At 45.4% G+C, this 23,926-nt stretch overlaps 1 protein-coding gene across 3 annotated transcripts in view; it reads left to right on the top strand.

Moving 5' to 3' along the window:
* The window catches only part of LGI2 (leucine rich repeat LGI family member 2), a 31,875-nt gene extending 10,365 nt beyond the window's left edge, over nucleotides 1–21,510 (top strand). For 2 of the 3 annotated variants that reach the window (XM_067735654.1, XM_067735653.1), the window contains 4 exons: nucleotides 25–96; nucleotides 779–948; nucleotides 7,151–7,315; nucleotides 15,139–21,510. In XM_067735654.1, the coding sequence (XP_067591755.1) occupies nucleotides 25–96; nucleotides 779–948; nucleotides 7,151–7,315; nucleotides 15,139–15,956 (1,225 nt within the window). In that variant the 3' untranslated portion in view covers nucleotides 15,957–21,510. The remainder of the gene's footprint in view (nucleotides 1–24; nucleotides 97–778; nucleotides 949–7,150; nucleotides 7,316–15,138) is intronic. The other variant, XM_067735655.1, reaches the window with a different exon arrangement.
* Nucleotides 21,511–23,926: the final 2,416 nt, after the last annotated feature.

Here is a 23,926-nt window from a genome sequence, read left to right as displayed (position 1 = left end):
GAAAATGTGACTTTTTTGTTCTAGTTCTTTGGCCAATAATCACATAAAAGCACTCCCGAGGGATGTCTTCAGTGATTTAGACTCTCTGATTGAACTGTAAGTAATGAAAATTAAGTTTGTGTGTGCTTGTCTTGAAATCCCCTCTCCCCCTATACTGCATTTTTTTAATGTTGTACCTAAAAATCTATGACAAAGTAGCAAATACTGGGAAACGGCATATAGTTTGTATTGTGTTAGCTTTGCCGTATACTTAGTAGCATTAGGCCAATGGTAATTTGGCGTGCTGGGTCCGGGGGCTTCCTTTCTCCCAGAGAGCTGTAGCGTATCCATCTGCGTTGTCTCCTAGTGCTTGTCACTCCTTGCTGGGCAAAGTTTAACAAGATCTTAAAGTTTCAATTGTGTTTGTCAAAACTATCTTCCTGTAATGTCCTGTTTTTGCTTGTGAGAACCTATGCTGGGTGGTGTTCTTCTGTCACCTCTCCCCCATTTCCACCATGGCGTGGTGACAGTTTCAAGAGGATTTGGAAAAATGGTGCTGTGTCAGCTCTGAGCACTCTCTGCGTGCTATACGGTTAAAATCATGGGCACTGAAGAGTGTTAAATAAAGTCAGTCGTACGTAAAAGACATCGGATGTATTAAATACAAAATTAAAAAAAAATTCCATTTGGGGGAGTTATTAAGTATGTCAGGATATCAGGATTTCTGGAGTTTCATGTTAGGGCCAAAATATTTCCGACATGTCTGTTTCTCTGTGTCTGTGTTTGTTTTGTTTTTTAGAGATTTAAGGGGCAATAACTTTGAATGTGACTGCAAAGCCAAGTGGTTGTATCTGTGGTTGAAGATGACAAATTCCACTGTTTCTGATGTCCTGTGTATCGGTCCACCAGAATATCAGGAAAAGAAGCTGAATGACGTGACCAGCTTTGACTATGAATGCACAACTACAGGTATTCAGAACCTCTATCATCCAAGTCTGATATTTAGAATAACCCTTTGTTTTTCTTTTAGACTGTCAACAGGGAGTGGGGAAACATGGGGGTAAAAGTTTTCTATCAAACTTATTTTAGGGGAAATTTAAGCATTCTCAAAGAAATGATTTGATGTGGCAAGGAAAATATCTCAACAGTTTGGAAGGATTTTTGTTAACTGCACTGGCTTTACTTTTGATTCTTTTTGATTCTTTACAAAATTCAAATTTGTCTAAAGATTTTTTTTTTTTTTAAGCTCAAAGGTGAGTTTGGCATGAGAACATTTTCAAAGCAGTCTAGGTTTCATATAAAGACAGTACAGAGAGACCTAAGTCACTGTTCTCTTGATTGAATACTATGAAATTTATAGGACATTTAACTAATAAATACCAGACTTTAAAATTTATAAATTGCTTTTGTAGTTCCATGTAAAATGAGATAGCTAGGCATCTTAATCAATGGCAAAGTAGGAATATAAGTTAACAAGTAGTTATCAAAAGGAAAAATTCACATTGAGGAAAAAAATGTCAAGAAAGTTTGATTTTGTTTTCCAGAGTCTGCCTCAGGGTTTCAGTTTATATGTTTTCAGGTTATAAGATAAAACTAAAATACTAACTGCCTCAACTGTCATATCTTGTAGAGAGCCCAAGAATATCTCCATATGAAAGGCTTAGATGGAGTTTCTATAGCTTCTAAAAGCCAGATTTTAAAGGAGAGTGGATCAGTCCACAGTCTGAAACCTGCTTACCGGACTTATAAAAATAAACACTTAGGCTGAAAGTTGGTATCTACAAAGCCTCAAGTCATGTCAGTAGGAGCAGCAGAAAAGAGAACTCAGAAAATAGTTATGGAAACTCAAAAGACAAAAAAACTCTAAGAACAAAATATCACATTTAGGCTAGTCCTACTGCTATCCCCCGATCTAATAAACAAACTCAAAAGTAAAAATTATTTCTCCATATCTTTGTAAATAAGGGACCTGACAAGTTCTGTTCTTTGCTGAAAGGAAACCTGAAGTCTTATGGAAATGCCCTTGTCTTTCATCACTGAACAGGGACTTATTCAGCTGTGTAATTGGCAGGTGCCCTTTAGCCAGCTGAGGCCACTGGGGGGTTATTTATTGTATTGTAGAGCAGTGCAGTCTATCAGAGGTCACAGTCAGTGACGTTTGCACCAAAAGGTGGCATTCAAGGCCATGCCGTATGAAATGTGAAACCCCAGCTCGCTGGGGTGCCTCTCTACCTCTTCTCATTTTTCTGGAGAGTTCTCTAAACCCCATGCTGAAGTGAGCAGCTTTTCCATTGTTCTCTTCACTCCCGGCCCTAGTGTGTGACAACGTTGCCAATCTCAGAGAGAAATGGCTTGGACTATAGAGGGCCTTGGAAACTAGGAATCTGTCCTAAACCCAGAATCTCTGGGGCAGCATGAGCCCCTTAACACATTTGGGGGCATTCTCTTATACATATTTATCTTTGCTAACAAGCTTTTTGCTAAAATTTAGGAAGTCCGCCCCCCCACCCCCGCCTGGAAACAGGGAGAAGATGATTCTGTCTTTGCTCTTGTTTTATCCCTTTAAGGCTCACGAACAGATGAGCTCTCACCCACGGTGTCTTCCATCACGAAAAAATCGTGCCACCAAGTTGTGACCCCCTCCCCCCAAATATAGTCCCTGCCTTGTAAGAACTAGGTCGATAAAGTATGAGTTTTGGGGGTTCCTATCTTCTGGCTCAGATCAAGCCTCACACGCTGGTGCTCTATTTAAGGCCAGGGAGGAGATAGGTGAGGATGGATGGAAGTTGGAAAGTCAAGTCTAAGACTCATGGTACCATGACTACATCCTCACTCGAGTTTGGGGAAGAAGCACATTTTCTGAGTGCACTGTTTTCCTCTTAGCTCGGGGTTTTAGCAAAGGAGTAAATTCTTCCGGCAGATGTCTCACCTTGTTCTTCCCAGGGAGAGGAGGGTACATTACCATCCTGTTCCTCAGCACAGGGGTGTAATTAACACCACAAAGCCACCCCTGGCCGGTTTCAGCTCTGCAGCTTAATCAGTCCCTCCATAGCCCTCTGCTTCAAGTCTATTTTTAACCACCTCAAAAATCCCTGTTACCTACTCATAATTCCCCATGTTAGGTGGATAATTCACTAAATTCCTCAGAGGGTGTGAATTTTGCATCCTAATTGTCCCGTTAGTTTCCCTATTTCAGGGCTGATGAAAATGCAGAGAGAAATAATGCATTAATGTGCAGTTTCTCTCCCAATAGGATCAGCATCATGTATAATTTATTTTCTGCAAGTGCTATAAATAGGTATGTAAAAATCTGTTGATTCCAGTGGGAGCAAGGCCTAAATTGTAAGAGTCCCACTGACATCATGAACTTAATCCAATGTGAATGGAAGTGGAAGTGCTTTTTGCAGAGAAGGCCATTAATACTTTAACACCAGTAAATTGATGTCATATCAGCATGTGGATTGTTTGAGATCTTTCCACAATGAATGTGCTTTTGCCCTTTGTGAGAAATAACTTACGATGGTGATGGGGAAGATGTTTAAATTCCCCGAGTCCTCTCCCCCATTCACACAAACACACATTCATCAATCATATTGTTTCACCAGTTTTTTCCCTTCTTCCTTCTTTCTCTTCTCCTCCTTTTTTTTGGACAGGAGCGGCGAAGGGGGAGAAGGAGTGTCCTATTAAGAATTAGATTTATAGCTCGAATGATTTAACAGTCTGTGCTGTGCCAGATAGCCAGTCTATAGAAAATATTATGAAACCAATGTTTGGGGGAAATCAATGAAAATAGAACCATGAAAGGCTAGATTTGTAAAATGCTCTCTATATTTTTTTAAAAATAAAATTAAAATTCTGGAATTTTTTTAAAATAAAAAACTGAAACTTTTGGGTCTGCACTTTAAACGGCCTGCATTTTTAAGCTCACAAGTGCTCGTGTTTCTGAGAATTCAGAGTGTAGTCAGGAAGCTCTGAACGCAAGCAGAGGGGGTTATAAAGCATCAGGAGTGTTGGGAACCTCGGGCAGACTGGGATGAGGCAAGGCAACCGGAGATGCTGGAGGAGGAAATAGACGTCTTGGTGGTAATTAGAAGAACGCAGCTGTATTCTCTGAGTCCTCTTCTACCTCCAGGAAAGAAAGCAGACCGTGACTGCTTCCATTTCCCTTTTCCCATTTACCAGCCTGTGAACACGGAAGCCTTTTGCAGCGTTTTCCGACTTCTACACTGGGGCCACCAGGGCCCACAGGAATGAACCAGGGGTTTTTCAGGTTTTAGTCTTTGACCAAGCAACGCTGGTGTTTTGGGGGACTTGGTAGAGGAGGGGGAACTAGGATCCGTGGTGACTCTTCCCTAAGTCTTCACGCAGGCAGCTTCACACTGTCACTGTTACGCACGTAGAACTCCTGAGGGATCACCGCAGCCCAGGCTGGGCGCTAACACTTAATCCTCACTCTCCTATTCGGCCTCTACAGCAACCTTGTGAAATAGCCGTTGCCCTCATTTTACTCCTGGGGAACCTGAGGCTCTTGCCCGAGCTCCTGGAGCTGCAAGTGCAGGCGGGGTAGAAACCAGTCTATCTCACCTGCCCCAGCTCTTCCAAATGTTCCAGAACGGGGGGTACCTCCTCCACTCTTGCCGACTGTCCCCACTGTCCCTCGGCCACCTCTTGCTGTCGGGTGCAGAGGCAGCCTCCTCTTTGCTTCTCCCTCTTCTCCCTGTACCTGCAAGCATCCTTCATTCAGCCCCGTCCTCTCCCACCACAGTCAGGGGCGAGGCCAGCCCTCCCACACTCGCCAAGCCAGCAAGCATTTACTCAGCAGCTCCTGTCCACTGAGAACGAGAGGGGCCCCTCCAAAAGGTAGCATGTATTGAGCACGCACCTTGTGCAAAGCACTGTTCTACATGAGTATGGATTCAACAGACGATGAAGAAACTGAGGCAGAGAGAGGTTGGGTAACTTCCCTAAGGTCACTCAGCAAAAAGGCAGAGTCAGCGCTCCGGCATTTTATCTTAGATGCCGTTAAAATGAACACTGTCCCCAAGAGATGGCCCAGTGGTGACCAGGACAGTGGAGGGGGACTGTCCTTGCTTGGATCTCAATTCCATATTTATCAGTCGCCTACCGTGTGCTGAGCCTGAGGTTGGCATGTCCACCACATTACCTAGTCTGTTCCTGCCATCGAGCCTGGATCATTGCCCCCATACTGCAGATGAGTAAACCGAGGCCTTGTAAGGGGAGGTGTGCACGCAGCCCAGGGATTCAAACACAGGGAGTGGTTTCAGGTGGTCTGACTCCAGGCGCAGCGCTCTTGCCAGTGCCTCACGCCGCCCTTACTCCTCAGCTTTACCTTCTGCCCGCTGACGGGCACCTGCTCTTCCGGCCCCGGCTCCACGCTTCCCACCTTAACACTCGCTCAGCTGCTCTGCCCCCTTACCTGCCTCTAGTCCTTTTGCACTGGCCCTCCGTACTCACTACCTGGTACCTGCCCTTTTAATGCCTTTCTCAGTTGACTTTTTTTTTTTTTTTTTTTTTTTTTTGCGGTACGCGGGCCTCTAGCTGTTGTGGCCTCTCCCGTTGCGGAGCACAGGCTCCGGACGCGCAGGCTCAGCGGCCATGGCTCATGGGCCCAGCCGCTCCGCGGCATGTGGGATCTTCCCGGACCGGGGCACGAACCTATGTCCCCTGCATCGGCAGGCGGACTCCCAACCACTGCGCCACCAGGGAAGCCCTCAGTTGACATCTTTCATGAGGCTTCTGAGTCAATTATTTCTTGAGTGGCTGCTGTGGGCTTGTGTCATTGGAGCTCTGAGAAGTGTAGGACCTTCCTTAGGAAGCCCTTGGTTCAGGAGACACACCACGCTGGCTGTGTGTCCATGGCCGGGCATACACCCTCTCTGAGCTTCAGCTTCTGGCTCTAAGATCTCTCCCATTTCTTCAAATCTGACCCTGATGTCTCTATGTTGGAGACTAAACCCTAGTAAATAATAATATGTAAACAACATTGCCTGATTATGAGTCCAGCAAGTTAGGAAGGGTCCCTGATTGGACTGGTCAGGGCAGCTTTGCCAGAGGAGATGGGACTTCAGTGGGCATGGATAAGGATTGCGTGGGGGAAGAGGTGGGCAAAGCCAGGATTTTCTCATAGGAACTACTTTCCTAAGCCAGACGTCCACCCTCAATTTACCCTGGGCACTTTTAGCCTGCTAAGAAGCAGTGCACCCTGAAAGATCTCTGGCCAAAGAAATAACTTAAACTTTATTAGTATTTTGTTTTTTTAAAAAAACTTCTTTCTTCATTGTTTCTCTAGCTACTGCACACACTAACCGTTCTTGCATCCGAGGGCATGCTAACCCTGTTCTTGGTAAGACTGTACATTCTGTACCAAGATTTCACAGAGGGAGTCATTGTAGCTCAGGGAGCGACACAGATGATGGGTATCGACTTGCCACTAAGTGTAAGAGCAGAATGCGTGCTTAAATAGGATGGCGTCTATATTGCTGGAAAATCGAATAGATCTCCTGTAACTGCTCCCTGAGCTGCAGAGCAGTACCCAGATCCCAGGCACAGCCGTACTTAGCACTGCTACCAATCCAGTAACCAGTAAACACACCTAGGTTAACTTCCCCGCACAGTGGGCTTTATCAACCTCCAAGACCTCGTCAAAGAGTTTGGTTTGATTTCCAAAACTGCAGCGTGCCCTTTGGGGAATTTACTTTTAGTTTTCTTTACTACCTGGACTATTCTGAGAGAGCTAAAAAGAACAGCATTCCCCAAGGGAATTTGACCACAGCAGCCCTTCTTCATAGAGTAAATTTCACCATAGTTTCAGGAATGTTGTCCTGCAGTATCCTTTCTGTCCTGTCTTTCTGAAAGCCAGGTCTCACCAAATTTGTTTAAAACTTTGAGATCCTCTAGCCAGACTTGTGAGCTATTTATCTCAAGGAAGCTGTATTAGAAGCTGTGCGTTCAGTCTGCTATTTCTGCACAAGCCAGAACTCTCTGGACTCATCCAGAGTGAAACATGCCATGATGTGTGTTGCTTCTCTCCTGCCCTCCCCCCTCCCCAGTCCTCTTTGGAACTGATGAGAGAAAGGATAGAAGGGGAATGGCGGTCCATAATGCCCACAGGAGAGCTCACGGAGACTTTTTTTTAAACACCCCTTCCCAGATTTTGTTGTTCATCAGACTCTGCCCTACCAGTCGGTTTCAGTGGATACGTTCAACTCCAAGAATGATGTGTACGTGGCCATCGCTCAGCCCAGCATGGAGAACTGCATGGTGCTGGAGTGGGACCACATCGAAATGAATTTCCGGAGCTATGACAATATTACAGGTGTGTTATGGCTTTGACTGGATGTACTGCCCTCATTTCAGCATGGCCTAAAGCCCGGGAGAGAAGAAATGTTCTCTGTTATCCTGAGGGAGCTTGGCTCTCTGGCTTGGTTTGATTTGGGAACACATTCCAGCCCACCCTCTTCCCTCCAACTTTTTCTGGACGTGGTCATTTATTGGTGAGGGCAGAAACCTTAGGTGGTGATTCTGTTTATTGTTGGTGATCCTTTTGTAAAGGGAGAGGGTGATGGGGGCCTGTGGTGGGAAGCATTTTCCTGAAATGGTGAGAAGTCACTCCCAGAATCCCTTGATTTTAAGCAGTTATGACAGCCTCAGACTGCAGGAGCGTTTTAGCAGCTAAATGAATCTTTTGACTTTTGTAAGCTCTTAACGAATATGCTAATGCAGACGCGCACACACACGTGCTCACGTACACATAGGCACACGCTCACGAACACACACACACTATAGCTGTTTCTATTGCCCCCTTGCGAAGTTCTGGTGATCACGACTTCCTTTAATAAGTACATACAAAATAAGCATAAATGGCTTCCTAATTCAAGCCTTTGGGATAAGACTTAGAGCTTCATTTGGGGCCATGATTGAATCCCAGTGTCTTAGCGCTACTAGAAATGGACTGTCTACTTGCTTTTTAAATCAGTGGATAAAGTCAAAATAATCTTTCAAAGACTTCTCATTTATCAAAGTGCAATCTGATACTAATACTGACTTTACAGACAGCACCACGTGGCCTAACTCTTGCCCCACGTGAGGGTTTCCTTCAGTGATTCCTCCTCTGGTTCGAGCAGCGTCTTGCTGGGGCGGAGAGAAGCGTATCCAGGTAGCATTTCCAGATACGGAGGTTCTGGCCTTGCAGCAGGTGCAGGGATGCAGGGAGAGCATCGTTCACCCTCAGGGAGCAGACCTGCTAATGAGGCTGATCTGGCAGCCCGGAGAGGTCTATGAGACGTAGATCCTGACGCTCCGACATGCCATCTGGCCTCCCAGTGCTGAGCCCACATTCCTGGGAGCAGCCCCGCTCGCTCCGAGCACAGACTCAGCACAGAGCAGTGCAGGTGAACCTATGGAGGGGACCCCAGGCCTCAGGACCCTAAAGCCGGTCCATGTTAGAGGAAACGAGGTGAGAGAGGAACTCACCACCGCATGGTTTTTTGCTTCCATCTTTTCTCTGACCTGGAAGGTCGGTGAGGGCTGAATGAGCAGGCCCCTCTGCCTTCTCTCCTCCCTCTCACACGACGAGGTGGGAGCAGAGTGAAGCCGTGCTCTCGTGCAGGGAGTTCTGAGGCCAGTGCTTGTTGCCGGTGCTGGTTGTGGGCTTGCAGAGAGCCAGGTTCGGGTTAGTCTCGTTGGGGCTCGTAACAGCTGTTTGAGGTGTTATTGCAGGTTCCCTGCCCGTAGGTAGAGGACAAGTGACCTCTCTTCAAGAGAGAGGAGGCATATGAACTATAAAGAGCTCAGGTTTTGAAAACCTACGAACATGGATTCTACTCCTGACTCTGCCATGTGCTAGGAAGTAGCTGTGGCCTTTGAGCCTCTGTTTTCTCATCGGTGAAATGGGCAGGAGATGTACCTCCCATGGATGTTGTGAGAATTGGGTGAGTGCCAGGCACAGAGAAGGCAGTTCTTTTTTTTTTTTAAGTGTTTCCTCTTTCTCTCTTTTTTTTTTTTTTAAATTTATTTATTTTAGGCTGCGTTCAGTCTTCATTGCTGTGCGTGGGCTTTCTCTAGTTGCGGAGAGCTGGGGCTACTCTTCGTTGCTGTGCGTGGGCTTCTTATTGCGGTGGCTTCTCTTGTTGCGGAGCACGGGCTCTAGAGAACAGGCTCAGTAGTTTTGGCACATGGGTTTAATTGCTCTGTGGCATGTGGGATCTTCCCAGACCAGGGCTCGAACCCATGTCTCCTGCATTGGCAAGCAGATTCTTAACCACTGCACCACCAGGGAAGTCCCAAGCAGGCAGTTCTTAATGCTGGCTTCCTCCTTACCTTTCCGAAAGAAGAGAGGTAGGCTCAGGCATGTTGAATTACTCCACTGTTATTCCAAGGCAGAGCCCGGGACCTGTCACTGCTGCATCCCACCCTTTCCTTCTCCCAGGTTGACCTTGGTAGGAGGGGACAGCATTGCCCTCCACCTGCCCTTCCTACGTACAGCAGCTGGTCACACCCCTAGGTTCATCAAGTCATTCATTCATTTTTTTCACTTGTTCCCAAAGATTTCTTGAGTGCTTCCTCTGAGCCAGGCCCAGTCTAGGTGCTGGGGCCGTAGCAGTGAACAAGTCACAAGAAAACCTCCACCCTCAAGGAGTCTGTGTTATAATGGGAGAGAGAGAGACAATCAAATAAGACAAATAATTGTAATACGTACAACACATTAGATGGCAGCATGCTAAGAAGGGAAAAGGTGGCAGGGAGGAAAGATTTGAAGTGTTGGCATGAGAGGACTGAAATTTTAGATAGAGTGTCTGGTAGAGGCCTCATTAAGAAGGTGTTTGAATAAAACTCGTGGGACATGAGGGCTTGATGCGCATGGAGGGTGGGAACAGTGGGGAGAACATTCCAGACAGGGAAGAGTGAGTGCAGCAGTCCAGAGGCAGGAGGGTATTTTTCCTGTTGGATGAACAGGCAGGTGGCTGGTTTGGCTTGGACAGAATGATCCAGGGGCAGTTGTAGGAGACGAAGTCAGAGAGGTAAGAGGGCTGATCATGGGGGCCTTGCGGGTCCTACGAAGGACTTGGACTTTTGCCTTTGTGCAGAGGCCAGCCAGGCTGCATAGAAGATGCAGGTGCCTGCTACAGAATGCTGGGTTGTGTCCAGCTGCTGGGCTGAGAGTAGTCCGTGTGTGGGGAGGGGACCAAAGTGGAATCAGAGCAAGTAGTTGAGAGGCTATTGCAAGGATTCAGGCAAGTGCTAATGGCCTGGACCCAGCGGAGGCCGCAGAGCTGCGGGTAGGAAGTGGTCAGTGAGAGCAGAGTGGGTGTGGCCAGAGCCAGGGCTGGAGCTTACTGGTTTCCAGGGATCCCTTGGCCTCTGAGTGTTGAAGTCTGAATCTTCTGAGAGGTGGGCAGCTGGACATGCAACCCACTGGGATCCTCTTCACAGCCAAGCCCAAGAAGTGAGCTACAAAATTGTGTTCGTTAAGTTTATGAACTCCAACGTCACACTGGTTTTTCATAAATCTGTCTCTAGATCTTTCTAGCTGGTGACCTTGGCCAAGTTTTAATTTCCATGAGCCCCTTTCATCTGTAAAGTGGGAATTCCATCTGTAAAATGGTATCATCATAGTATTGGGCGCATGGGAATTTAACTGGGTAGCTTATATAACACTTAGCATGGGGCCTGGTGTATAGTAAGTTCTCAACAAGTGTTGGGATATCAGTTGCGGATAAAAAATAGACATTTGATTATTATTCCTTGCTACCGCCGCTAGGCAAATCCACCAGGTTTGGATCTCTTACTCTTCTTAATTCATGAAAGCACACAGATTTCATACATCAGGGTCCCAACACACATTTCCGAATACATATTGCCAAATTCCTGTCACATTGATTTCCGATCACATCTTACAATTCAACCACCTCTCTTTTGTTTCTCCCTTCACCTGGGTTTCCAGGCTCAAATGCAGCCTCCTACAGGAAGCATTTCTTGATGACCGGATTGGAATGAAGTCTGCCTTCTCTGCTCCCTTATTGCATGAATTTCCATTAAACACAAATCTCATCACATAATTTTTCACTTAGAGGAAGGCAACTCACATTTACATACTCAGTGATTTATAAGCTGTTTCTTTCGTCAGCTACACAACCTCACAATGTGTACTTATTGTCTCTGTTTTATAGTGAAAAAAAAAATAGGAGCAGCCCTCCTTCTCCCATAGACCCTAATTCTTTGACTTCAATAAAATTGTCTCCACAACTTTAAAAGCATAGGAGTGCCAGGGCCAGCAGAGCATGGCCTGAGGGAGGCTGGGAAAGAGGGTGGTTACAGAAGTAGGGGCCTTGCTCGCTCTGTGGAGGAAAGAGTGTGGCTTGCTGGAATTCAGCCTGGTGTGAAGGAAGGCCCTGCAGCTCACACGGGCTGGGCAGATGACAAATGGATGAGCAAGGGCACAGCCCCAGAACCACTTGCCTCGAACAAGACCAAGGTAAACGTGGACCGTTCTCTCCTCGTGGGGCTGTGCATGCCTCATTTATCATCTCGTTTGATCACAGGGTGATCCCAGAGTCAGCAAGAGCTGGGCAGGATTTTCCCCATCCATGGCCGGCAAGTCTGGGGCTCCGAGGAATGAGAGGGACACATGTTTCCCGCTCTGTGGCCCTGCTGGGCATTGTGCAAAAGGGACATCCATCCTCTAGTGAGAGAGGGAGACCCAGCGTCATGAGCCGCCCCTCCGCCACCGCCAGGTTTTGCTCCTTTTTCTCTCTACATCTCTTCTCAGCTCTCCTGCTTTTGGTTCATTTTGTTTGCCTTTTGATTTCTGCCCACTAAGTATGTTGCAGCATCTCTCCTCCGAGATTAAAACACATATTCACACACACACACACACACACACACACACACACACACACACACACGAGGACTGCTGCTGACACCTCCATAAGCTACAACTCCACAGGCTACACCTGGAAAGAGGACGCTTTAGGGAGCATCTCCAAGAAAGGAATTCTTTCTCACACGGCCCCTCGGCTGAGACCAGGATAGCTGCAGGATGCTTCTGGGTAGAAGGGACCTCCGTAGCCAGGGACTCAGGAGGACCATGCACCTCAGTTAGTGCTGTCAGGGGGGAATCAGTGCAGTTTCTGAGGAGCAGTTTGGTAGTTGAAACCCAGAAGCCTTAACAATGTGCACAATGTCTACCCCGCAATCTCTCCATTGAAGAGCACTGCCAGGTGGTTTTCAAACACAGATTTCTCTACAGGGAAGCCTATTACTTACAATAATGAAAAACTGGAAATAAGTGCAATGTCCAGCAGTAGGGGATTAAATAAAATATGGTGCCTCCATGCAATGGAATACCATGTAATGTTAAAAAATCAAGTTGTAGAAGACGCAATAACATGGGAAAATGTTCACAACATAGTGGTCAAGGGAAAAAAACAGGTTATAAAAAATCCATGTACACTAAAAGCCCAGATCTATTTTTAAAAGGCACATTTGGATATGTGCAGAGATTGGCAATTAAAGAAATATATCAAGATATTAAGTGTTATTTCAGCATTTGCAGTTCAAGTGATTTTGATTTTCTTCTTTGTACTTTTTGGTACATTGGTGGTGGAGTGTAGACTGGAGCCAGACTACCTGGATTTGGATCCCAGGCTCCATCACATTGCAGCTGTGTGACCTTGTATAAGTTACTTAACTTCTCTGTGCCTTTATAAAACGGGGTACAAAATTAAGTGTATGCTAAGTATATAATAAGCATGTAAAGTGCTTAGTATAGTGCCTTTATGTGTTACCTATTATTATTTTCAGAATTTGCTCTGGTGAACATTAAAAACCTTTATACTCAGAAAAAATGCAATAATTAGTTTTAAACAAAGGAAAGGGACCAGATTCTTGCAGGAAAGCCAAAGCAGTGGAAGAGAAAAGTAAATACCACCCGAAAATCCACCAACCGTCTGCCCCCAATGTTAATACTGAGGACAGAAATTGGGTAATTATCCTTGTAATTTACAGACCAAATTCACTTTGGTCCAAACTGCCTAGAAAATTAGGGGAAAGAAATAACTTTTAATTGAATGACCTAGATGGCGAGCCAATAATACTCTTTGAGATGTGGGTGGTCTTATTGCTGTCTGGCTGGAACGGCGTGGGTGGGGGGTCTGGGTGCAGATAGGGAGAAGGTGATGGGAGGTGACCCAGACAGGGCAGTCACGACTGAAAATGTTCCCCTTTTCCTGCAAAGTTCTGGTTTGGTGCCGCCTGAGCTAGATCATTCAGATCATGGCTCGTGATCTCAATTGCCTCAATGATCCAATAATGAGAGCGACTAGTTATTGATCGCTTCCTGTGTGTGCAAGCTCTGTACTAAAAACCCTGACCGTGAAATTTCTCAGGTAGTCTTTACAGCGGCTGTGTAAGGTCAGGGCTGGCAGCATCCTTAGTCTCATCTGGTAGGGGAGGAGCCTGAGCACAGGGAGTTGAGGGAACTGCCACAGGGTCAGAAAGCTTTTGAGGTGCTGGGCCGCGTGGTCTAGAGTCACAAGGTTTAACACTGGTCTGTTCTGCCTCCGCTCAGCTTCAGAAATCAGAAAAGGTCAAACGTCCTCAAGAGCTCTCATTACATTTTTTTTTTTTCCTGCCTCTAAGCCCTGACTCCTAGCTTTTTACCCCCCAAGAGAAGAAACCCGTTTAAATGCCTCATTCTCCCCTGTGGAGTCGGGAATAGCATGCAGACAATTCGCTTGGTGTCTTAGTGAATTTCCTGAATTATACACCTGCCTCCAAAGATGCCAGAGGCCTAGGTTACCAACACTTACCTATTTCGATGGAGGTACTTTTAAAACTATTTGTTTTAATTGTGGGGAAATATACATAACATTTACCGTCTTAACTGTGTTTGTGGGTGGTTCAATAAATGCATCAATCCCCAGAACTCTTCATCTTGAAAAACTGAAACTCGGTACCCATTAAACTGTAATTCCCCATTCTCCCCTCCTCTCAGACCCTGGCAACCACCCTTCTGCTTTCTATCTCTATGAATCTGACACCTCTAGGTACCTCATATGAGTGGAATCATACACTATGTGTCTTTTTGTGACTGTTTGTATCACTTAGCATAATGTCTTCAACATTCATCCATGACACAGCATGTGTTGGAATTTCCTTCCTTTTTAAGGTGTAACAATAATCCATTGTGTGTATATACCACATTTTGTTTATCCATTCATCCATCAGTGGACACTTGGGTTGTTTCCACCTTTTGGTTATTGTGAATAATGCTGCTATGAACACGGCGTACACATATCTCTTCAAAACCCTGCTTTCCATTCTTTGGGTACAGACCCAGAAGTGGAATTGCTGGATCATATGGGAATTCTTTGTTAAATTTTCTGATGAATCGCCATACTGTTTTCCACAGTGGCTGAACATGTTATATTTCTCACCAGCAGTTCATAAGGCTTCCAGTTTCACTGTGGACGGGCATTTTTTTTTTATTTACCTAAAGATTTTATTATTGTTTTGTACCAATTAGATTTACATAAAGATTTATCCTTTTCATTCTCTTGATTAAACGCAAAAATATTCTGATTGTTTAATATATTATTATTCAATACAGTTAATTTACCTAAAGAAATTTTTGTTATATATAGTTTAGATTTACATAAATAAATATTTACTCTGTTCATTGTTCCTTGTTATTTCTTTTTTTTAAAAAAATGAACTATAGTTGATTTATAATATTGTGTTAGTTTCAGGTGTACAGCAAAGTGATTCCGTTTTGTATATATATATGTGTGTGTGTGTATATATATATTTCAGATTATTTTCCATTATAGATTATTACAAGGTATTGGATATAGTTCCCTGTGCCATGCAGTAGGTCCTTGTTGTTTATCTGTTTTATATGTAGTAGTGTGTATCTGTTAACCCCATACTCCTGATTTATCCACCCCCTTTCCCCTTTGGTAACCATAAGTTTACTTTCTATGTCTGTGAGTCTGTTTCTGTTTTATAAATAAGTTCACTTGTTTTATTTTTAGATTCCACATATAAGTGGTATCATATAATATTTGTCTTTCTCTGACTCTGGACGAGTGTTTCTCACGGTGGCTGCCCTAACCCCATCTCCCCTCTTCTGGAGCGCAGGTCAGTCCATCGTGGGCTGTAAGGCCATCCTCATCGACGACCAGGTCTTTGTGGTGGTGGCCCAGCTCTTCGGCGGCTCCCACATTTACAGATACGACGAGAGCTGGACCAAGTTTGTCAAATTCCAGGACATAGAAGTCTCTCGCATTTCCAAGCCCAACGACATTGAGCTGTTTCAGATCGAGGACGAGACGTTCTTTGTCATCGCAGACAGCTCCAAAGCCGGTCTGTCAACCGTGTATAAATGGAACAGCAAAGGATTCTACTCGTACCAGTCTCTGCACGAGTGGTTCAGGGACACGGATGCCGAGTTTGTTGAAATAGACGGCAAATCACACCTGATCCTCTCCAGCCGCTCCCAGGTCCCCATCATCCTCCAGTGGAATAAAAGCTCTAAGAAGTTTGTCCCCCACAGCGACATCCCCAACATGGAGGATGTGCTGGCCGTGAAGAGCTTCAGGATGCAGAACGCCCTCTACCTTTCCCTCACCCGCTTCATCGGGGACTCGAGGGTCATGAGGTGGAATAGTAAGCAGTTTGTGGAGGTCCAGGCTCTCCCATCCCGGGGGGCCATGACCCTGCAGCCCTTTTCTTTTAAAGAGAATCACTACCTGGCCCTGGGGAGTGACTATACGTTCTCCCAGATATACCAGTGGGATAAAGAAAAGCAGCTCTTCAAAAAATTTAAGGAGATATATGTGCAGGCGCCTCGTTCCTTCACAGCCGTCTCCACTGACAGGAGAGATTTCTTTTTTGCATCCAGTTTCAAAGGGAAAACAAAGATTTTTGAACACATAGTTGTTGACTTAAGTTTGTGAAGGTGTGATTGGTGAATTTAAAAGACATGTAGCTTTAGCTGTCACAGGAGAGGACCAAGGGGAAAAAAGAATCCAGGTTCACAGGTCTGAAATTACAAATGCACTGGGGAAATAGTTAGAAGTTTTCAAACTTTTAGAACTCATATTTTAATCAGGGATTGCATTTATTGGCTAACTGCATGACATGTCCATTCTCCCACTTAAAAACACATCTGAAAGCCTGTAATTACTGAGAAAACAGTACAACGTTAAGTCTTACCATCTAAGGAAACAATGCGCCTTTTTTTCTTTTTAATGAGGAAGGAGAAAATCGGATAAGATGGGACAGCTCTTATAATGAAATAAAAACAAAAAAAGACCAAACACACTATGGGCCCTTCTCGTTCCATTTTAGCAATCTAGTGGGTAAGAACTCTTAAAGCCAAAGTCAGCTGAAAAGATTTGCTGATGATTAGTTTAAAAATCTGATAACACTCAGCAATGCTATTTTGAGCCTTCCCTGTTTCCTGAATCCCCCCTAATAGCAGAGCCTTGACTGTTTCATTGGCTCATATAGATGGATGTTCATCACGGGTGTGTTAACAAAATAACGTTTAGCATTGCTTCCTCTGCTACAGAGAAAATATTCTGCTGACACATGTATTGGTCCATCACAGGCTGTGGACCCAGGAGTGAGACAAAGAAGTTTCCCCCTCTTCTTGGGGTTCAGAGATGACCCGCATGGTGGCCAGAGCAATTGTGCTTGTTTGATGCTCTCCATGACTCATCTGCTTCTCTGGACCCATCCTTCGAGTTTGTGGGTAACCAGCAGACAGGCCAAAGACTGAATGGTGCTTTTTATTCTGTCCTTTAGAGCAATAGAACAGGTATTTTCATCTGTTGAGCATTTGGTAGAATTTTTGAAGTAAGGCTTTGTGGAGTCAGAGAGGGCTTTTTTATACAAGTCTTGATGTTCTTTGAAACCTAGAGATGATTCTGTGATGGATGGAATGTCCTATAAATATCAATTAAGTTCATCTTGTTTAATGTACCATCTAAAGCTTGTGTCTCCTTATTTATTTTCATTTTGGATGATCTGTCCGTTGGTGAAAGTGGGGTGTGAAAGTCCCCTACTATGATTGTGTTGCTGTCGATTTCCCCTTTTATGGCTGTTAGCATTTGCCTTATGTATTGAGGTGCTCCTATGTTGGGTGCATAAATATTTACAATTGTTATATCTTCTTCTTGGATCGATCCCTTGATCATTATGTAGTGTCCTTCTCTGTCTCTTCTAATAGTCTTTATTTTAAAGTCTATTTTGTCTGATATGAGAATTGCTACTCCAGCTTTCTTTTGGTTTCCATTTGCATGGATATCTTTTACCATCCCCTCACTTTCAGTCTGTATGTGTCTCTAGGTCTGAAGTGGGCCTCTTGTAGACAGCAAATATATGGGTCTTGTTTTTGTATCTATTCAGCCAGTCTGTGTCTTTTGGTGGGAGCATTAGTCCGTTTACATTTAAGGTAATTATCGATATGTATGTTCCTATTCCCATTTTCTTAATTGTTTTGGGTTTGTTATTGTAGGTCTTTTCCTTCTCTTGTGTTTCTTGCCTAGAGGATGATTCTGTGATGGATGCATGTCTTTGTCCTCTGGGCAACTTAATATTTCAAGTAACTGAATACCAGCCTACCTACCTGCCCATCTGCCTACCCGCCTACTCAAGTCACAGTCCTGCTTTGTCGACTTGCTTATATTGCTGCTGCCACTCCAGTCCTTCTGAAGGTGCTGTGGCACCAAATTGCAGAACCCCGGGTATTCGTGATGGCAATGCCCCTTCCTCTCCCAGCACGTTTGCAGAGGAAACCCATGCCCTTACACAGGGTGACGTGCTGGCAGGGGCTCATCCGGTACAGGCTGGGGCTGGGGGTGGGAAGGGTCTCAGGTTGATCCAGAGGGACCAGATTTGGAGCCAGACATACTGAACCCCAGTCCACACGCAGGGGACAAGATGGCCTCTCTGGTGTGGCCCATTTAGGAAGCTCATGGGGTCTGGTTTTGTGGAAGTTTCCAGGTAGATAGTCTGCCTGGTTAGCTGGTTCTCTCCGGAGAATATGAAATGAGTGCTTTCAAGAGTGGCTTTCAAAGAGAAACCCAACAAGTTCTCTTGTGGCTGTGAAAGTAGCACAGTCACCTTGTATTGTATTGCTCTTTTTGTTTGTTTGTTTGTTTTGTTTTGTTTATTTATCTTTGGCTGTGTTGGGTCTTCGTTGCTGCGCACAGGCTTTCTCTAGTTGCGGCGAGCGGGGGCTACTCTTTGTTGTGGTGCACGGGCTTCTCACTGAGGGGGCTTCTCACTGCGGTGGCTTCTCTTGTTGTGGAGCACGGGCTCTAGGTGCACGGGCTGCAGTAGTTGTAGCTCGTGGACTCTAGAGCGCAGGCTCAGTAGTTGTGGCGCACGGGCTTAGTTGCTCCATGGCATGTGGGATCTTCCCGGACCAGGGCTTGAACCCGTGTCCCCTGCATTGGCAGGCAGATTCTTATCCACTGCGCCACGAGGGAAGCCCTGTATTGCTGTTTTTTAATGATTGTTTGCCAAGTCATGAGTAGGTAGATGTTTTGTCACAAATATGGATGTGTTTGTTGTTTCCAGACTTTGAGCAGTGCAGATGGAGGCAATAAACAGCACTTAGAGAACGATGTGGCCATGTCACAGCAGCGCTCTTGGGAACGTTGTGGGACTGCAGACTCAGGGCTTCCAGCCGAACTAATTCACCCACACATAGTAGCGCTGCTGCTTGAAACTTTCCTACTAACCATGGAGCAAACAAGAAAAAAGTGGTTTGTTTTCATTTTTAAGCACAAATCACTCTTTCTTCCATGTTCTTTTGCCTTCCTGGTTTATTTGCATTGACTAGAAATACCCAGATCCTCCCATCGGAGGCTGATCTGCCTTTCCTCTGACTGTCAAGACGGGCAAGCTATGCTTTCTGGCGCACGGAGCCCCTCAGGCAACAAGCCTGGGTGGAAAAATGCGCACTTGGCAAGGAGTGTAAGAGACATTTAGATTGTCCTAGCACTCGTGCCGGGTTGAAACGTAGAGGAGACAGCAGGAGCATCTTTTCTCAGTGCTGCCTCCATGCAGCAGTGACCGCCTTCCCAGCCTTTACCTCTGAGGGCGGAGTTAGGGGCCGCCCTCTGCACTCACCACGCTGGGAACCGTGGCCTGGAATCTGGAAAACCAGGGAGCAAAGGGGGCGGGACTGGGAGTGGGGGGACTTGCTAAGTCCAGATGAGATACTGGAGAGTGAAAGGAAGAGCTAAAGCAACTGGGGATGAGGAGGGGTGTGGGGATGAGAGGGTGGGAAACCCACTCGGCTACGATCAGTTTTTCTTTTTTAAAAATTGCAGACAACATCGGAGGCTGCAATACACAGTCCCGGTGCTAAGGGAGGAGGTATTTGTTCTGGCCAACGCACCGAAACAGCAGGGATGTTCTTGACGGGAGGCTGCGGAAGCTTTGCTTCGTTAATTTTACTGCTCCGTCCCAAGAACCCCAAGAAAGAATTTCTGCAAGAAGCTTTCTTCCAGTAATAATGGAAGACAAACAAACAAAAAAAACCCCCAAAGAGCAGCAACAGAAACCCAAAGCAGAGAGACGCGTGGGGCCATCCCCTGTGGAGCTGGCCTTAGGAGAGTCTGCCTTTGCGTCTCCATTCCTCCCCATTACCCACATCTTCTCAGTTTGCTTCTTCTTTATAATCTCAGCGTCTAGGCTCCCAGATCGAGTCCCTCCACATGGCCATGTGGCCAAGCCACACAGCCTTAAATTGAGGACTTGTCCCCAAACTCCACGGGGTCAGGAATACATCTCTCACGAACACTCTAAAAACAAGCCTTAGGTGTGAGTATCACTGTGTTCTCAGGCAATGGATAATAAGACCACCCTGCATGTTGGCAAAACTTTATATTTTTCAATGTACATTTGTGTTCATCTCAGTTGTTCATAAATAGTTCTTCAGTTTTTGAAGGCGTATTGGAGGGCAGACGTTATTCTAATTTCAGAGAGAAGGAAATAGACACAGAAAACCTTAAGTCAATCGCTCAAGGTTATCCAGTTGTGAGTGGCAGAGCTAGAGCTTTCCCTCTGAACAGCAGGCTTTGTATTTTCTTTCTGTGACACTGCCATGCCCTCCCAGTAAAGACTTTTTATCCCAATTTTGAATATAGCAGCACTTTGAGATAAAATAAAAAATGCAACAAAATGTGCATAGACAGAGGGAAAATCGTGCTGAACAGACACCATTCCATCAACCGGTCCATTTAACAATTAAACAGTACAGAACTGCTCTTACAAGCAAGACCCTCTTAAAAGTCTGCCAGAAGTTATAGATAATTTTCTGTTCTAAGGAGGGTTTTTAGCTAGCATGATAGTTTCTCCCCAACCCCTTCCCCAGATAGCTATGGGAGGGATGTTAAAGTTGAGACACATCTGGTTCTTGTCACAATGTCCACAAGATAAACAAGAAGAGTTCCATGAGGGAAAAACTAAAACCTCCAATGCACGAGTGATGATGAATTGCTCCCGGGCCGTAATCAGCCTTTGGGGAGCGTGCTGGAAATGGCAGTGTTGCATTTTTCTTCCCCATGGAGTGAGAGGCTGTGTATTTTTAGGCAAGAAATCAGCGTGGGATGCTGGAGGTTTGGCTGCCAGGAACACTCACGATGGAAATTTCTCCGACCTGGGTATAATGAAAGAGAGATGAAGGTCTGCAGGAGGGGAGTCTATTTGCATGCCATCTAAAGAAAATGTCCTTAGGCAGCTTCCTGATTCTTCTGCGGAGGTATCAGGCCTTCGCTCGTGGTTTTGGAAGAGAATTTTTTAATTAGGCCGTAGTCAAAGAATCTGTTAAACAGCATTCTGGAGTGGAATGCTATAATCTAGAAGTTGATGCAGTGAGCAAGGGGGCCCAGACTTGGGGGATAATGGAATGGGCAGAAAAGCAGGGCAGATGGCTGTGGAGGAAACTCTCTTGGGAAAGTAGAAATAAAGTGGAAGTAAAGAAAAAGTAATACTGGTTTCCTTTGCCTCAGCTGAGCTAGTAGAGTGTGGAAAGACCAGGCAAATTTAACAGCATCCCAATCGTTAATGAAGAGAACCAAGCGTAATGCAATTTAAAATAAGAATTATATTGTAAAGCTACTGAGATCTACACGGAGGCACTCCTATCCTGACATCATTCCATTGCTTGTATCAGAATCTGCCTTTTTTCTAGTAGGAAACTATGCATTCCCTATCAATCTCTTTGACTATCAGGAATGTATAAGACCTGGGACAAACTGGCCAATATGCCATTTGGTACCATTTCTATGTATTTTAAATGCATAACTTAGGCCAAATAAGAATAGTTGATATGTATATGAAAGCAGATTTTGCAATCTACAATACAATGCAAGCTACCATGGATGAATTTTAAGGCTGAATATATATTTAGCTCTTGTTGGTAAATAGACTTAACGAATGACTTGCCTCTTAATTCAATATATTCTGTAAGCCTGTGAATAAAAAGTAACCTGTGCCTAATATGGCTTTGATTTCTGGTCTGCTTGAATCTGGATAGAGCCCCTTGAGTCGTGGAGTTGAAGGGCTGCCCACAATGGGCTACTGGGGAAGGGCAGTGCGTGCCCATTTCTCGTGGTGGCTTCCTCCCCGTTTACGTGGAAGATGGGCATGGCAGGTGCCTCTTGCTTCTACTTGCAAACTAAAAAGTCACTGAAGAACTTTTACGGTTATACCTTGGCCGGATCAGCGGAATCGTAATCTTGACAGATTGACAAAGAACTCTAGGGATCTTTGGGTATTTTCTGATTCTGCTGGTGAGAAGGAGATGAGATTATAAGATCCCATTGGCTGTGTTGAGCCATGATCAACTTCAGGTCAGGACTTCTGAGTTGTTCTCTGCATGTCTGAGGTCTAACCGGGTACCCAGTAGTCATGCAGTCAAAGTCGGCCACCTGCCTTTAATCTAAGACCCATTTGGTTTAGCTGAACAAATGAAGGGTCAAAACCTCAAATCACGCATGACTGTGTCCCTACTGTGTGTCAGGTACTTTGATACGCTGTGGGGCTTTTTAAAAAATACAAGACCAGAGTTCTTGCCCTCATTGGATTTACAATCCAGTGAAGAGGAAAAGTCATAATTGCATGAAGCTATAGTTACAATATGAGGTTTAAGGAATATTCTGCAAAACAGTGTGTGACTGTGCAATGAATGGGACAAGTAAGGGTGACAACCAAATATTTAACTATTGGTATGGCGTGTGCCCTGAATTAGTTTAATAAATGACCACACATGTAGTGGCTAAAACAGAAGCACAGTCATCAGCTTCCAGTTCCCGTGGGTCAGGAGTCCTGGCCTGTCTCACCAGGTCCTCTGCTCAGGGCATCACGAGGCTACAATCAGGTGTCAGCCAGACCACATTCTCATTTGGAGGCTCAGCTAGGAAAAGATCTGATTTCAAGCTCATTCTGATGGTTGGTAGAATTCATTTCCTTGTGATTATGGGACTGAGGGCCCATTTCTTGCTGGCTGTGGTTGGGGGGACACTTCCAGCTCCTCGAGGCCCCTCATGGCTCCATGCCACTGACCTTCACCATAGCTGTCTTCACAACATGAACTGTTGGTTTCTTCATGGTCATCAGGAGTCTTGGGCATGACATTCCATCACCTTTGCCCTGTTATTGATTTGAAACAGGTCCCACCCTCACTCATAGGGAGGGAATTATAAAGAGCATGACTCCTGGAGACAGATCACCTTAGACTGTGTCCAAAACAGGCACCAGCCAAATAGAATGGATGCCCTGCTGATCAGAGTAGATACTAGTCATGAACAACCTTGACCAGTGCATTCCAGTGGAACATGAGCTATAAATACAGATAATAAATTTGTAGGAGAAAAGGTCACTTCATGCCAGGGCAAGAACTCTTGACCAGGATAGAGGGGAGAAGGGCCTCGCTCCTTTTCATGATTGTTTTGTGTTAGTGGAGACGTGGAGGAAAGGACTGAATTTTTCCACACCTGCAAGTCAGAAGCTCATTCATCCCAGTCTCTCAGCGCATTTCATCTTGGAACTAAAATGCTCTGTGCAAGTTGCCCGGTCCTGACCATGTGCCCATTAGCAAGGCAAGCACGCTTATTTTCTGACCACGTGCCCATTAGCAAGGCAAGCACGCTTATTTTCTCTGTTTCTCAGAGAGCTGATTGAGGGGGACTAATTCTCTAAAAAGAACTGGAGGCATAAGTAATGTGTTACTTGCATTGATCACCTATTCTTGCAATTGGCTTCTCTACCTATCTCCCAGACACTACAGCCCTTTACTAACCGTGTCTAATTGGCACAAATGACTTCTTCCAACAAATTGGTAGCAGAGCTGAGACTGAAGGCCTTTGGCGAACCCCACCTCTTGGTCTATGCTCCAGGCAGCCTGTTGGTAAACCTGAGATTCTCCTTCACCCAGACAACAAACCAAAGCAACACAGGCAGAGAGGTCCACAGTAATGGAGGAACCACGCCAGAATCCCCAGGCCTTTCTGAAATTATATGTGAGCCCTGGAGAACATTCTCCTACATACATCTCCAGGTTCTGCTCCAGAAAGTCTACTAGAAACCGGCCACACCCTCCAGACCCCACCTCCCCACATCCAGCATCCCCAGAAATGACCCAGAGCCCCAGTCAGCATCTCCAGCAGTAGGGCTGGGAGATTCCAGGTTGTGTCGGCAGCCCAGTTAGCTCTGTCATCTCCCTATTTGCTCTCAAGGGCAGTAGGCCTGAAGAGCATCTGAAAGTAAGGTGGTGGCCTCGGGAAAAAATAGCAGTCTTGACATTTTGCCTGGCCCCAAGCGCAACTCTGCTCACCCCTGGGGTGATTCGCTCCTGATCTCCTGCCTTTGTTTTTGCTGACCCACCTAAGAATTCTGGACACATTGC

Source organism: Pseudorca crassidens, chromosome 4 (assembly GCF_039906515.1).
Source record: "Pseudorca crassidens isolate mPseCra1 chromosome 4, mPseCra1.hap1, whole genome shotgun sequence".
NCBI classification, from domain to species: Eukaryota; Metazoa; Chordata; class Mammalia; order Artiodactyla; family Delphinidae; genus Pseudorca; species Pseudorca crassidens.
The sequence above is the reverse complement of the archived record's forward strand: the minus strand, read 5'-3'. Positions and strand labels throughout refer to the sequence as shown.